Source organism: Ictidomys tridecemlineatus, chromosome 8, assembly GCF_052094955.1.
Source record: "Ictidomys tridecemlineatus isolate mIctTri1 chromosome 8, mIctTri1.hap1, whole genome shotgun sequence".
NCBI lineage: Eukaryota > Metazoa > Chordata > Mammalia > Rodentia > Sciuridae > Ictidomys > Ictidomys tridecemlineatus.
The window spans coordinates 5,321,391-5,336,875 of record NC_135484.1 but is presented as its reverse complement, the minus strand read 5'-3'; the positions used below and the strand labels follow the sequence as shown (position 1 = coordinate 5,336,875).

General features: G+C 39.3%; 1 protein-coding gene across 1 annotated transcript in view; it reads left to right on the top strand.

The window, feature by feature from the left end:
* Pacrg (parkin coregulated) overlaps window positions 1-15,485 on the top strand; it is a 458,518-nt gene that overhangs the window by 261,578 nt on the left and 181,455 nt on the right. The window contains exon 4 of the mRNA XM_005321430.5: window positions 11,549-11,698. Within this exon, the coding sequence (XP_005321487.1) occupies window positions 11,549-11,698 (150 nt within the window). The remainder of the gene's footprint in view (window positions 1-11,548; window positions 11,699-15,485) is intronic.

Sequence of the window (15,485 nt, the reverse complement as noted above, 5' to 3'; positions counted from 1 at the left end):
TCACTGCCAGGATGCCTCAGTCCTTGTCATTGTGTACTGATCCTGAGTCTAACTTCTGCTCTCTCTTCTCAGTCCATGTCCATAAAGCCAAACTTTTCTCAGCAAGAAATGCTGGCTAACTGTGCAAGGTCATGCCAAGTCCCAGCACACTGGGACAACATTATGTGCTTAAACTAAATCTTCCGGATAGAATTCTGCAATAAGGCTAATTGATCTGGAAGCAGGCTGATGTATATAATCGGCATAACATCCGTCATCAGCTAGCATTTCTGATTACTTTCTATGAAGATTCCTCCCAGAATCTAATAGCCTTAAATGTAACTTAAAAAATGAAAAGAGTAGCAAATTAAATAGCCATTGAAATCAATTATAGAAAGAATACCAAGAGAAAAAAGAATAAAATATTAAGCTAAAAATCATAATATAAAAATGTTTAAAATAACTGCAAGGAATCAAAAACCAAATTGTGGTTGATTTCATGAAATTACTAATCAAATCGATACACATTTGCAAATTTAGGGATAAAAAATGAGAGAAAGCAAAAAAAAAAAATAACCAATATCAGATGTTATAAAAAGGGAACATTACACAAATTTTACAGACATTGAAAATATCATGATAGGATAATGTGAACCTATCAAAACCAACATCAGAAAAATAAAAAATAAGTTAAAATGCAAACATTGGCATAGTACATAAAGAAATTAAGTCAATAATTAAAATCTCCCACATAAATATAATGCAGGACTCACATAGCTTCACTGGTTAAGTGCACCAATTCTGAAAAGAAAAATATAATTCAAGTCTTGTACAAACTTTCTCAGACAATAGTAGCAGAGAATACATACTCTGACTCATAAGGCCAGCACAACCTTAATACCAAAATTACTTTCTAATGTCATAGTCTAAGTGACATAAGGAGGAAGCTACAACATTCCATGGGAGAGGGAAGGCAGGGTGGGGACAGGACTGGAGATGGAGCAGGGAGTGGGGAAGAGACCTCAAAAGGCTCCAGAACAATTAGTAGGGGAGCTGTGCCTCTAGCCTCCCTCCCACATGGACAGCACTAAGGTTCTTTTGTCTTCCAGCTTTGCTTGTCTCTTGGGCCCACTGGGCCCATTGGGGTCTCCTCCATGTGTAATTCTTAGAAGTCAGCTCAGGTGGGATTTCCCTGCAGGTTTTCAGTTCACACCCACCCCCCAGAAGTCTCCCTCTTCCATGATCCCCTTCTCCAACTCTCTACCTGCTCTGCCAGCCCAGAACTCTCCCTCTGCCTCTTCCAACCAGTTTACCTGCCACTTTTTTCTACCCTTAACTCTGAGGCAAAAAGCTTCCAATTCGCTTACCTCACCCGGTAACTTCCTCCAAGCTCTGCACCTTCAGTTCTTTGGCAGGACACCCAAGGATTCTGTCTGCTGCCGATTATGTTTTCAACTTTACTTCTTAACTATTTATTTTCATTCATCCCATGCTTTAGCCAAACAGTGCCTAGGATATACCTTGACCTTTTCTTTAATTGATTTTATTTTTTTAAATACATGAGAGCAGAATGCATTACAATTCCTATTACACATATAGAGCACGATTTTTTATATCTCTGTATATAAAGTATGTTCACACAAATTCGTGTCTTCATACATGTACTTTGGATAATGATGTCCATCACATTCCACCATCATTGCTAACCCCCTGACCTCTCTCTTCCCCTTCCACCCCATCTGCCCTATCTAGAGTCCGTCTGTTCCTCCCATGCTCCCCGTCCCTACCCCACTATGAGTCAGTCACCTTATATCAGAGAAAACATTCGGTATTTGTCTTTTGGGGGGTTGGCTAACTTCACTTAGCATTCTGCACCTTTGCTCTCTTTTTGGAATGTCCATGGCCACCCCAATGCCTAAGTGCTAAGTGATCTTCAAAGCCCAGCTCCCCTACTAATTGTTCTGAGAGCCTTTTGATTTCTCCTCCCGACTCCTTACTCCATCTCCTGTCCCCACCCTGCCTTCCCTCTCCCACAGAATGTTGTGGCTTCCTCTCTTACGTCACTTAGACTATAACATTAGAAAGTAATATGTCCCCACAGCATCTAATGGACTGGTTAGCACATAGCAGATGCATCAAAATATCTGCAAAATTAATTTAATAAAGTGCATAACAACCATCAATACTGAAATTTGTATAGGTGCCATAATCTAAAGCACAAAGTGGCCATTTGGGCCTGCCACTGTAACACATATTACGTTAAAACTATCTTGGGAGGATGCTAATTCACAATAAGAAATGGGATGTAATGATATAATGCTTCCACTTATTGAGACAGAGTGAGAGAAAATGTTTATTCATCTAAATTATCTCATGAAATTCTTTTGTTTATGAGCAGTGACATCCATTTGTGAGATGGCCTGCTAAAAAGGTCCAATGACCCTGGCTGCTGAGGAATTATGGCAACAAAGCTGACCTACACATGAAGGGACACAAGACAGTGGCCTCATTAGTGAGCTCTAGTGGGGGAGGTCACCCAGCTTCTAAAGGGTAAACATTTACAGCACAGTTAAAGAAATTTGAACAATAACATTAGAAAGCAAAATATTCTTATTAAAAAATACCCAAAGGCAGAAAAAAACAAGAAGTAAGGATAAAATATGAGAATCCATATTATAATATAAAAATTGGATAGAGAATTCTTTTTAATTAGAAAGTAGAAAGTACAATTAAAATGCATTATCCTTTATTTATGATCTAATAATTTCACTTATGCATCTCGAAATTTCCCAGGTAAATTATTTTAAAAGTGATAACAACTATAAAAAAATAATGATTTTAATTTAAGAAGAATAAATATAACTTTTTAAAAGATATGGAAAAGAGGTATATTGCTTAGGATTATTTTGTTTGCAAGACACAAAAAAGAAAAACACAATTCAAATTGTCTGAGTATAGTTTGCTTATTAACCCACAACACTGAAAAAGAAAAATCATGGTTAGGCATGGTGGCTCAATACTGTCACCTATGCTCTGTTATATGCAAGGCCATCTTAAAGTTGGCTCCCTTCTTGGCCTCAGGATACTCTTAAGTAAATCCTGGGACTGCATGAGTACCTATTAGCCCCTGTAAGGAAAGTTGAGCATCATTGTCTCTATGTTTCCAGGAAAAAAAAAAAAAAAAACAAAGGCAAAGATTCACCATGATTGCACCAGCCAGGGCACATGCCCAGCTGTTTCAGGGAATTGTGGTCAAGAAGCAGGGTACACACCAACTGGATTGACCTAGATCATGTGACCCACCCATGGTACTAGGAGGGAAGGAGGAGAGTGGGCTCCCCAAACCATAATGGATTTTATGACTGATACTTACTACACACCCATCATCCTTCTGCTGTTTGCCATTTTTGACTGTCCTCTTATGGAGAACCACAAGTCTAACTCCACCAATGGTCTGTGACAGGAGAAACACGTGTTCCTTTTAAGCTGGAGCACTTCAGAGTCAAACACACATGAATGAGAAATGGTTAATCTTTTGCTGAGCAAACATAGCCTATACTGACCGCTTCAAAGCTCCAGTGAAAATCCACAGCCATGGAGGCAAGTGGAATCTGGAATCTTTTAGCTTAAAACATCCATTTTCTGAGGACTTCACTTCCGTCTTGTGAACCCTCACCATGCCAATGCTAAAGATCGAAGTTTCCTCTTCAAGAGCTAATGTGGCACATTGGGAAGGCCATGGCCTTAGACCTGGGTTCTAAGGGCTTGCCCTTACCCCTCATGCACATTACCCATCTCCTTTTGCACCACTCATTGCTGTCCCTCAGTGGTCTGTGGCTCTCTCACCTTTGTGGAGGGAAGCACTGCTCCTTCTCGGAACTGGAGCACTCTCCCATCTTCCATTTTGCACACAACTCTCACTGCATCATTTTGTGAAGTCTGTGTATATTGTGTCCTTCTTCTTGTCCACCACTGCTGTCTGAAAGTGCCGCAGCCTGGCTACAGCAAAATAACCGGGGGGTGACAGCAACTTGTGTAGATTGATACAGCAGGAGTAGGAGCCTGTGTAGATTGATACAGCAGGAGTAGGAGCCGTTGATTGTAGGACAGGAGCGGTATTTATACATTCCACACAGCTTATCTTAATTAGCATAAACTAGATACAGCAGTCAACCAATAAGAAGTCTCCACACTTAATGGCTCCCTGGCGTTACTTCACAAACCACTCCCTCTGGCAAAATGCCAGGCACCATCCAGACTTGTTTACAGACTCTAACATGAAAGTCCTGGCAAATAGACATCTTGTCTCAGGCAGAGGGAGAAACAGGAGCTCTTGGAAGTAGTGTGTGCCTGCACTGCAGGGTCAGGAAAATGACAATAAGACTGTCTCTCCCCTTTGCTCTCATTCCATTTGTCGTTCCCCTCTTTCAAGATGAACTAAGCCAAAGTCTAGGTGCAGAGGAGCAAGGTGCTCCCCATAGATGAACCTGCCCTGCCTTCTGACAACCAGCACATTGGTTGGTTCACTTTCCATTTCTGTTAGAGGCATCCAGCATGTGTGCAATGCCCAGGCCCAACCTAGGCGGCAGATTGGATCGCGTGTGTGCTCAGGTTCCTACTTTGTGTCTAGACACTGTAGTGTAAAGCAGATCATTCCAGCCGCTGCATCCCTGAGACCATTTTGGTAACTGAACACTTTCATTTAAACAAATAGTTTTAATTATAACAAAGATAAAATACTTAGTGGAAAAAAAGGCTGAATACTTTTACCAAATAATAAATTATATTCTTTGGTTCTGCAAGTAGGATATGTTCTTGTCTGTTGAAAACTTGAAAAAAATGTCTATCATTTGTAATAAAAAAGCTTTGATGGGAAATATAAATTTTGTATAAAGATGACTCCTTTCTTTGTGGAGTAAGAGTGGGGTGAAATTAATGCTTTTCAAATACAACATTTACTTCAAGTAAGATAAATGGAAAACAATTTATTAAAGTAAAAAAATTAACTCTGACTGTAAGCTCTATGCCCTGCCCAGAATGGTAGCTGGTCCAAATCTATGATCCTTTATTGACCAAGAATGTGAGAAATCAGGCCATCACATATTTATTTGTATAGCAATTGAGTTCTGTTATTAAAAGAAAAAAATCTATAATTTTGAAACCTAAAATTGAGTTAGAAAACATATCTTGAGTAAATTATATGGTTAATGCCCTTCAGGTGGCAAAATTCATATCCATTTCAGTCTAATTCAACCAGTACAATATTGGACTCAACAACTTCAAATAGTAAATATTTTAACTTCAGAAAAAAGAATAGTACTTAAAATTCTTCCACACACACTGTAGAAAAATTCATAGAAAAGAAAATGGCTTGGGAGATCTTCAGGAGCTGGAGGAGAAGAGAGCCAGGCGTCTTTGCTTAATGGCAGAGTTTCCGTTCTGAGTTTTGGAAAGATTTTGGAAAAGATAGTTGTGATAATTATTCAACATTGTGAATATAGTTAATAGAACTAAACTGTACTTTACTTTTAAATATGTGTGGTTAAATAGCATACTCTTGTCATATATGCATTTTATATAATGAAAGTAAATCCTTCAAAGTTTTAAAATTTGAAAGAATAATGAAAACTGGAATCCTACTCCCAGCACTGTATACTACATTTTCTTTTAGAAATTCTAGACTTTATTGTACAGTCAAATGTAAGAAATACAAATATTAGAAAGCAAAGAAAACTTTAGCAAAGTTTTCTATAACAGAATTACTTATGGAACCCAACTGAATTTACTTAAAACCAATCAGAAAGGGCATTAAGTAAGTTAACTAGTTATAAAACAAATATCCCAAAATCATGTACTCTTATGGATATATTAGCATTAATCTTTAGAAAGCATATTGGGATAGAATAATCTCATACAAATAGTAAGAAAATATGAAATTCCTTTGAATAAACTAACAACTATACAGCATTCATATTTAAAAAAATTACCATAAAGCTTTTTCTGAGGAATTTGAAGACAACAACAACAAAAAATTAAATCAAAATCATGTTCCAAATGGAAAAAGTCAATATTAAGAATAAGAAGTGACCTTCAAATTATTCTCTAAATTTCTAGAATGCTAATCTAAGTGCCAAGAATTTTATAACTTGACCACCTTATGTTAAAATCTGTCTCAATTAAAAATAATCAAGAAAACATTGAGAAAAACAAAAGGGAAATATTTACAATATATTGATGTTGTTTTTAAAAACTATGTTTAAAAAGCATATTTTTTAAAGAAACAAAATCCTATGTCTAAATTAACACATGTGGGAAAAAGAATCTCCACGTTAACATCTAAGTGTATAAAATTTCCAATATTTTACCTGTTTATATTTTATTATGTAAATTGAGATTATAATGCAAATATGCTTTATAATCTTCTTTAATCATTTATATCATAAACATTTTCCTATTTTTAAGAAATATGATTCTATTACATGATTTATAATTGTATAATTTTCCCTTATATGGACTTTTATATTTTACTTAAAAATACATTTCTTTATTCATATTATTTCTAACTATAAATGATATTGAATTTAGCATTCTTTCAGATAACTCTTTGTGCACATAAGCAAATGTCCTCACACTAAAGGCCCCATGGTTGCAATTACTATGTTCAGTGTTATATGTATTTGGATGGCTTTTAGGTATGTTGCTGATCCACCCTATACAAAGCCTGGAATGATTTCTAATATGCTACCTGTTCAAACCTGTTTCTACCCAGTGTTAAATTTTCAACAACTTTTTGTTAATACGATATGTTAATATGATATTCAAAACTGATGCTTTATTTTGTTTGATTACCAATGAATTTGAACATTCTAGAATATTAATTGCTCATTTATATTTATTAATTTGCTTATTATCTGTTCACACTCACATCCTTAACCCATTTTTATGAGAAGACATATTTTTATTGGATTGTGTTATCTATTTTTACATTAAGGATATTAACATTGAAAGAGCACGTCAAAAACATTTTTTAGAATTTATTGTTTGCTTCTCATTGTGTTTGTTGTTTCTGGTTTTAGAAAAGAACTACTAGAAATGTTTCTGCATTTTCTGATATTACAGCAGCAAATCATGTAATAGTAGAAAATGTTCTCATTTTGCAAAAAATTCATAGTGATAATGGATTTTATGCCCGAGAAAATCATACATGTAGCTCATAACTACTTAGGATGAATAAATTTTACCGCATTGAGTGTAAATTATTTTTCCTTATTCTTCAGCAATTTCTCTATTTCTGGAAGCTCTATCTGATTACAGTTGAAGGCAGTGAGCACTAGAATAGAAATCCAATTTTCTGAATAGAAAGTTTCTACACTGTCAGTGAATTCCTTACATCAGACCCTTTCCAAAACTGTACATCTCAAGTTCAGAGTCCTCACTTATGTCTCTACAGTGACCCATCAGACAGGGATAAACAGCCTCTTCCCTTTCAAGATGAAGAATCACATTCTCTTTACATCTATTAACAGACTTTTTCAAAGGAAAAGAGTTTCACTTCCAAAATTCTTTCTTTAATTCCATTAGGACAGTAAGAACAAACAGACTCCAATTGACTATTATGTCTTAGTTTTCCAAGATGAAAAAGAAAAATGAAGAGACTGAGTGGAAGTGGACAGCATAGCCCCACCCTGCCCCCAGTATATGGAGTTACGGCACCGTCATAGGGCACACCCCAGCCTTATGTCACAGCCTCTGCAGAGGAGGACTTCACATTCCATTTTAAACCCCATAAGAATCACAGTTCAGGCATTTTACTCATTTGGTCATTGTCAACCCAATTACATCTATCACAACTATGTTAATTAAATCAAGGTTGCAATTAAATTATTTCCTAAGAGCTATTATCACTATCCATGTTGAGACAGATCACTAGGGCACCCCCAAATAGTCAAGTAGCAATACATATAGACATGAGCCCAATCAAGTAGCAATACATATAGACATGACCCCAATCAACAATTTAATATTTGTGTTTCTCTTACACAGCTCATAAGACACATATCATATATATTACATATGTATACATATACATTCATACATACAAGTGGCTTACAATCACCTGTGAATAAATTTTACCAATTTGAGTATAAGTTGTTTTTCTTATTCTTCAGCAATTTCTCTGTATCTAGAAGCTCAAATGTAATATATGATGTACATGAACATGGTATGTATGTATATATGAAGTTCGTTCCTTAATCAATGTGTTCCACATGCTGAAACTCATCTCTAACACTGGAAGTTGACGGACACACTCTGGGCTGCTTTTTGCAGCTTTGGGGATGCATACCCTAAAATAGGAACACTGTAATAAACCAGCATCCAAGAGCCACTATAGCCACCAAAATCTTTTCCGTGACCACCACATTCAGTTATTCTCCCTTCAATGATCTACCATGGGCTTTCCTTCTTCTGACTTTATCATATCAACAGAAAGTCTTTTTTGAAAAAAAACAAATCCACTGGAATGAGAACTAGATGCATTCAATCACTCATTCATTGTAGGATATAAAAATACAACACACCTGTGTGGTTCTGTATCTACTCCTTTCTCACTGCACAGTATGTGAAGCATGTAGCTAGTGTGAGCTAGTGTGTCTAGCAGTCCTGCAGTAAAAATGGGACAGAAGATGAATAGAAAGAAAAAGCAGAAAACCAGGATCTCAAACATCTGACGCTTTCTGGTTGATCAGGCAAGACCTGCGGGGGGTCTTCTAGTTTAGAAAGAATTACTACAGCTTTACCCTCCTTTTACACCCACCTACTTGTCTCCACTTCCCAGTGATCCCAAGGAAGGCAAATGCAACAATAAGACCAGCTAGGATCTCTCTTTACTATCTGGGACTGTGAACCCAAGTGGCTCAGTGGAATCTGGCCCGCAGGTGTGCAGCAGACCTGGGGAATCAGTCCCAGCATGCCGTCTCCTCCCCTGACTCTTCACCCACATAACATCTCTTCATCCCTGTCCCTGCACCTGGAAGCCTTCCCTGACCCCTAAGCTGGGCTGGGTGCCCCGTGTATTTGGCTGCTGAAATATGCTCCTCTTCTTAAAAATATTCATCACACTTCTCATATTTGTTTAATATCTTCTTCCATACTACGTGATAAACCTGAGAGGGTGGTTCAAGACATCTGTCCTATCCGTTTCCATCTTCCTAATTCGTAAACAGTGACAGGCACATAATACACTCTCAACAAATATTTGATGGAGGATTAGCAAACTCACAGATGTAAAGTGCTCAGTTTAATTTTGGCATATGGCGGCTCTCATACTTGTGCTGGGAATCTTCATGCAGATCTAAAACCTAAACATGCTGGGCTTCGTGGGGAAGGCATGTCGAATGCCCACAGTCCTGAGAACAGCATTCTGCAGGCTCCTGAGCCTGACGGAGCTGGGTCTTCCTGGAAAGACAGAACACCTTCCAGATCAGAGGAGAAGCGAGTCAGAGGCTGGGTTTCTGCCGTGCTGCCTGCCCTCTTCCTCCCGCCGCCCCGTGGTACTCTGAAGCTTTATTCTTAAAGGTCTCATTTACTACAGCTTTTAGGCCAAATGATAGCGTTCTATTTTTAGTTGTTTTTCAGAAGTATAGCGTGGCCTGAGAGTGACTGAGAGCTGCCATGAAGAGCCTCGGGTTTCAAGCCCTGCAGTTCCATCTGGGCGGGCTCCCCCAGCTGAGGCTGACTTGTCTCTCCTCATTACATTTGAGTTTGCTTTCAAACCAAACAAGAACGTAGCCTTGACCGGACCAGAAATTATGGGGCTTCTCAGAAGTATTCTCATGCCCCAATCCCTAGTTTGTTTCTAGAAGGGGAAAAGCTGACCTGTGCTTTATTTTTAAAAATGTCCTAGAGACTCTACAGGAAATACCTGGGAACCCACTAAGTGAGGCTTTGTATTCTTGGACTCTTAACTAATAATCGAGTTGAATTCAAACTTGCCCTGAATGCCCCCCCCAGGGCCTGGCTAGTTTGTCCCTTATTCTTTAGGAAATGGGGTGGGGGCCTCTGAGCTCTGTGAGCAGGTGGTAGGATGACCACCCAGAGGGCACGCGTGTGCTCCAGGGAAGGGGTCCCCAGAGCCAGGACCCTCAAGGGATGGCAAGGAGGGTGGACGGAGACCCAGCACAGAGGCGTGGCGGTGAGGACGGGGAGGGAGATGTGAGCTTCAGACGCTGCAGTGCACAGCCACATCACTGCAACTCGATGGGCGTGAGGAATGAGAAACGGGTCTGACCTTGATGTGCAACACGATGGACGTGAGGAATGAGAAACGGTCTGACCCTGAGTGTCCGAGAACTGAGCAGGTGGTGTCATCACTTAGCATGAGGAACGTGGCAAAAAGAGGATGGCCACAGAGGAACACGCATCTTTAGAACACGCTGATTGAGGTGCTGGGAAACCGAGGCTGTTGGGAACGTGGGCTGGAGTTCGAGAACAATGCCAGCACTTTCCCACAGGTGCATGGACCAAAGCTTCAACCTGTTAACAGTCTAAGTTTTTTGTCCTTCCATAAATGACATGTGCTTTAAGATGACAGTCAATCCTTTTTATTAGAAGGTAGAACATCTTAAGAATAAGAGCCTTTGACTTCTTGGAGTAGCCCGGGGGCACCACACTTCATGAATCCTCACCTCTGACCTTTTATACCAGGTGCTTTGTATGACTCTTCTATTTAAATCATTTTAATCTAGTCATCCAAAAGCAAATAGGAGGTTCCCATGATGGAGGAAACTGGGGCCAAGAAAGTCTCAGTGAGCGGGCTGAGTTCACACAGCCAGCCCCAGGGACCTGGTGGTGCAGCTCCAGCCTCTGGTGCAAGGCCACCTATGCCTCTCAGTCTTTCTCTGCTGTACAGTTACTTCACACTCAGAATTCTTCTTGAAAACCACTTGTATCCTTTGATCTCTTTTAACTCATTACTGTTGTTGTTTTTTGTTTTGTTTTGGTTTTTTTTCCTAATTGAACACTTAAGATTTTTGCTCTCCTTCCTGACTTTCTGAAGCCTGTCTATAGACCCTTACGTTCACTTCTACCAGGAATGTTCTTGGTGTTGGAAGCCAGTCTCTACTTTCTCCACGCATGTGCCCCACCCAGCCCTCCTTCCCCAGTAAAGGTGTGTTCTGTGGTAATGGCTTTAGGAAGAGCTTGGGTTATTAGCTGGAAGAGACCATTGTATAAAACATATCTGTTGTCAACACACAAAGCGTCTTTTAAATCCAATGACACTAAGTGATCTTCTCACATCCTCTCTATGCCCTCCCAGTATCTTTCCCAAAAGGAGAATGAGCTGCATTCTTAGGGTTGGTAGGAAACAACGCAAGCTGGGACACTAAGTAGCAATCAAACCTGATGCTATCACAACTTTGGGGCTGCAGTGCACCTCCAGTTGTATAATAAAGACCCACCTGGGGTCCCCATAGAACATGGTCTAATTCAACGCGTCCATGAGGCAGCTTCACTCAACACTAGAATTCATGTTCCGTGTTTCCTACTTGTTCTTTTTCCTACCATCCAGATGCCTTGAACCTCAGAAACCGGCAGGTCATCTGTGTCACGCTCAAAGTCCTCCAGCATCTGGTTGTGTCAGCGGAGATGGTGGGCGAGGCTTTGGTGCCCTACTACCGTCAGATCCTCCCCATCCTGAACATCTTTAAGAACATGAATGGTGAGTTGTCCCACAGGTCAAATGTCCTGTAAGCCTTGCGGAAAGGGGAGGGGTTCAAAGCAGAGCTCACAGCCACACATTTAGAATTTACCGTTACCTAGGGACAATGATCTATCTGTTCAGAGATGTAAATAGTGTACTCCCTCGGGCCTCCTGCTCTCTAAAGAAATGGCAGTTGCCAATGTCACTTGTTACTCCTGGAACACACGGCAGCAAGGCTCTTCTGTGAGTGTTCAATAATTAATTTTAAAGTTTATAAAACAGTTTTTGAACCCTATTAATAGGCTTTGAGTTTGTTGCTTTTCTTAATATTTAATAGTAATTCCTCCTTTAGATGCTTCCTATTAAGCTTTCAGTAGTGTTTTGTTGTTGTTTTTTTTAAATCAATTTAGGATGAATCTTTTTTAAACATTGCTAAAATATGGCAGTGGACTTGGAGCATTCAATAAATGTTCTTCTATTTTTAAAAATAATAGAGAAAAATATTTTTTCTTATTTTGTTTTACTAATTATTTAATAATTTGTCATTAATAATTTGTAGTTACTTAGTGGATATGAGTGCTGGTTAAGACATATACATAGATCCATTTTTAAAATATGACACTCTGAGCTTTGTGATTACCTCTGAGCTCAGATAGTCTGCTTTGTCCTATAACGATATCAACAAGTTTTGGTGATCTCTTGACAGGCAGCAAATGTCAATCTGTTCATTGACAGTGTGATCCTCCTGAAACAATGTGAATCTAATTTTCTTTTCTGCTGCTCACTTAGAAGTTATGTATTTAACTTCTAAGTACATAAGTCAGCATGCAGAGTTTATTCTTGACAGTCATGGGAATAATTTTTTAATTTAGTGTTTCACTGCATGAGAATTTTACAACATGATCTGCTCATTGTACATACAAGGAAATAAATAAAATAAAAGCAGAGTGGAGGCAGCTCTCCCACAAACAAAACAAACAAAAATAACCTTTATTTGGAATCACTGTGTTTTATATTATTATGAAATTGGCTTTGAGCATAGACTATTCAGGGAATCATGGAATTCTCAGAAATTCTATTTAGCTGTCTTTTAATAGTGGGACTATTGAAATATCATTTAATATTGTACTAGTAAAAAGGACTTCAGTGGGATCTTGAAGTTCAAAATTGTGTATGGGAGTGAATTGACATCCATCCCCTATTATCTGAAAAGCTGTGGTCAAGTAGGATTTGGGGAAGATGGCTACTCTTTGAGAAAAGTAAAAACTGAGTTTTAGTCATTGAGTCTCTTACTGTCCAAGCTCAACACTTTTGTAATAGCGTTCTTACTTCATGGAAAATACATATCCTGTTATTACATATTCTTAATTGCGATTCTCATTTTTACTGGAACAGTCGCAAGCCGTATCCATGAGGTTACAGTGACTCCACCTGCACAGGGTCAGTTGTGTTCAGCTATCACTAAAGATGTCATAGAGAGGAGATGAGAGAAAGAATGGAGTTATTAAAGAATTAGAAAAATCAGGGAACAGCCACCCCTAAAAGTCTTAGTTGATATTTTTGAATTGTGTGATTCACAGATTTTCCTCAATAATCCTCTCAGAAATATATAATATATGTATTGCTACTGTTTCCATTGTTTTGTTATAAAACTTCCTCTCTAGCTTTTCTCCAGTGTGAACTTTGTCTCATGCCGTGGTTTTGACATGGAGTGTCCCCTGAGGTCTCATGTATTAAAGGTTGGGTCCCCAGTACGCCAGGTCACAGGTGGGACTGCGGGAAGTACCTGGATGGCGAGGGCTCTGACTGAAGGATTAACCCATTGATAACTGAATTGACTCGTGTGAAGTGATGGAAACTGTAGGCAGTGGGGCATAATTGGAGGAAGAAGGTCCCTGGGGTATGCCCTTGGGGACTATATCAGCCTCTGTCCCTCACTTCCCCCACCCCATTTCTCTTTCTCTCCGTGGCTACCATGAGCTGAGCAGCCTTCTTCCACCCTGCCCTTCTGCCGTGAGGTACTGCCTCATCTCAGGCCCAGAAAAACCTACCCAGGCAGACAGGGACCGACTGGGCTCTGAAACCAGGAGCCAAATGAACCTTTCTTCCTTTAAGTTGTTCATGCAGGTATTTTGGTCACATTGACAGAAAGCTGGCTAGTGTGCCTCTGCTCCTGACCATCATGGGAGAGGAGACTCTGCACATCTCTCTCCCTTGCTTAGGTGTATGGGGTGGGTGGCCACGACAGCAGGGTGTCGGTGCCCTTGCTCCACAGTGAAACCTGGAACTAGAATCTAGGCCTCATTTGGCATCCTTGTATAAGAGAAGAAAACACATAGAGTGATGCTCAAAAGACAATGAGAATCTCCCCACAGAGACAGACACCCTGGCTGAGAGCTCTCCACTGTCAAACAAAGCTATTGGTTCCTACTGCTTCTCATTACAGTTTTTCTTTGACTCTGTCACTCACAAATGTTCATATGCTTAACAAAGGAAGGGGTTGGCTTCAGAAATACACCGTTGAGAGTTTATCACTGTGGGGAATTTGCAGTTTATACCAGTCCTTTGCTGGTGTCAACACAGCCATCTTCTGGAACATTTCTCAATGTCTGCATCAGGGTTTCTACATTCAAGCCATTTTCTTGCCTGATATTTTCCTGATATTTGAGGGGGGTGACATTAGCTTCAGCTTCATTTTCTCCTCCTCTAACAAACCTGTCACTACAAAGCCACGATGTGGTTTTCTATATTTTCAGAGGGTCCTATTACAAAATTGGAATATTCTAGCTGGAAAAACTTAAAGCACTTCTTCAAAGTAGTTCTCTTATCCTAGATCCGGTTCTGCCAGAAGCAGCTTATCACAAGATTTCCAATTACAATTACAGTAGTATTTTTACTAGAAAAAATGATTTAGCTTTAATAGTATTTTAATAAATCCTGCTTCATGATTATAGATATGCTATCCATATTCACAGAACCATAATACTTACTTTATTTAAGCAGATGTCTTTACTGGAATATATAGGTATTTACAATTAAATCTATATTAGATATTTACAGTATGTAGCATTAGATAAGCTTACCCTAATTCCCATGTATGTGAGAATGATTTCGCACATTTCTTTCTCCTCTTTCTCTACTTGTCTTTTATGTAAATCAATATCTTGTTAAACTCAGATTCAAATGTATTTCTTTTAAGTCTTGCCACAAAATCCTTTTTGGAATGAGAGCATATATAAATGACAGAAAGAAAGAATGAGAGAAGATTTCCTTTCCAATATAGTGACGCTGCCCCTGTGTGTGTCCCCTTGAGGTGCAAACTCCAGCCTGGCTTTCCTGTCCGGCCTCTTGTGATGTTGAATGAGCTCTCTCTGAGGAGTCAGGGAACTGGGCACCCCTCTTGCAGGTGCTCACAGTGAGGAGAGCCACACTGTAGTCTGGCCCAGGGGCCATCAAGGATAAAGTTGGGCAGGGGGACGGGTAGTGCTTGGAGCATCCGTTCATGCTCCGTCTACACTGTTGAAGGCGTTAAAACTTACACCCAGCCCCAAAAGATTATCTCTGCTCCAGCAAAAGGGATGGCTTCATATTTTTATTTGCAAGTAGCATTTTTACAAACTATAATTAAGCTATGGTTAAAACTACAACAGCTGATAAGTCTAAGATGCGACTTGTACTGAGACATACAGAGAACACTGTGGAACCAGGAGAGATGCCATGTGACCTTTAGCAAATTACTAATTTCTCTGATCTTCAATTTTTCTCATTTATATAAAATGTGTACAATAATATTTTATGAGGTTTG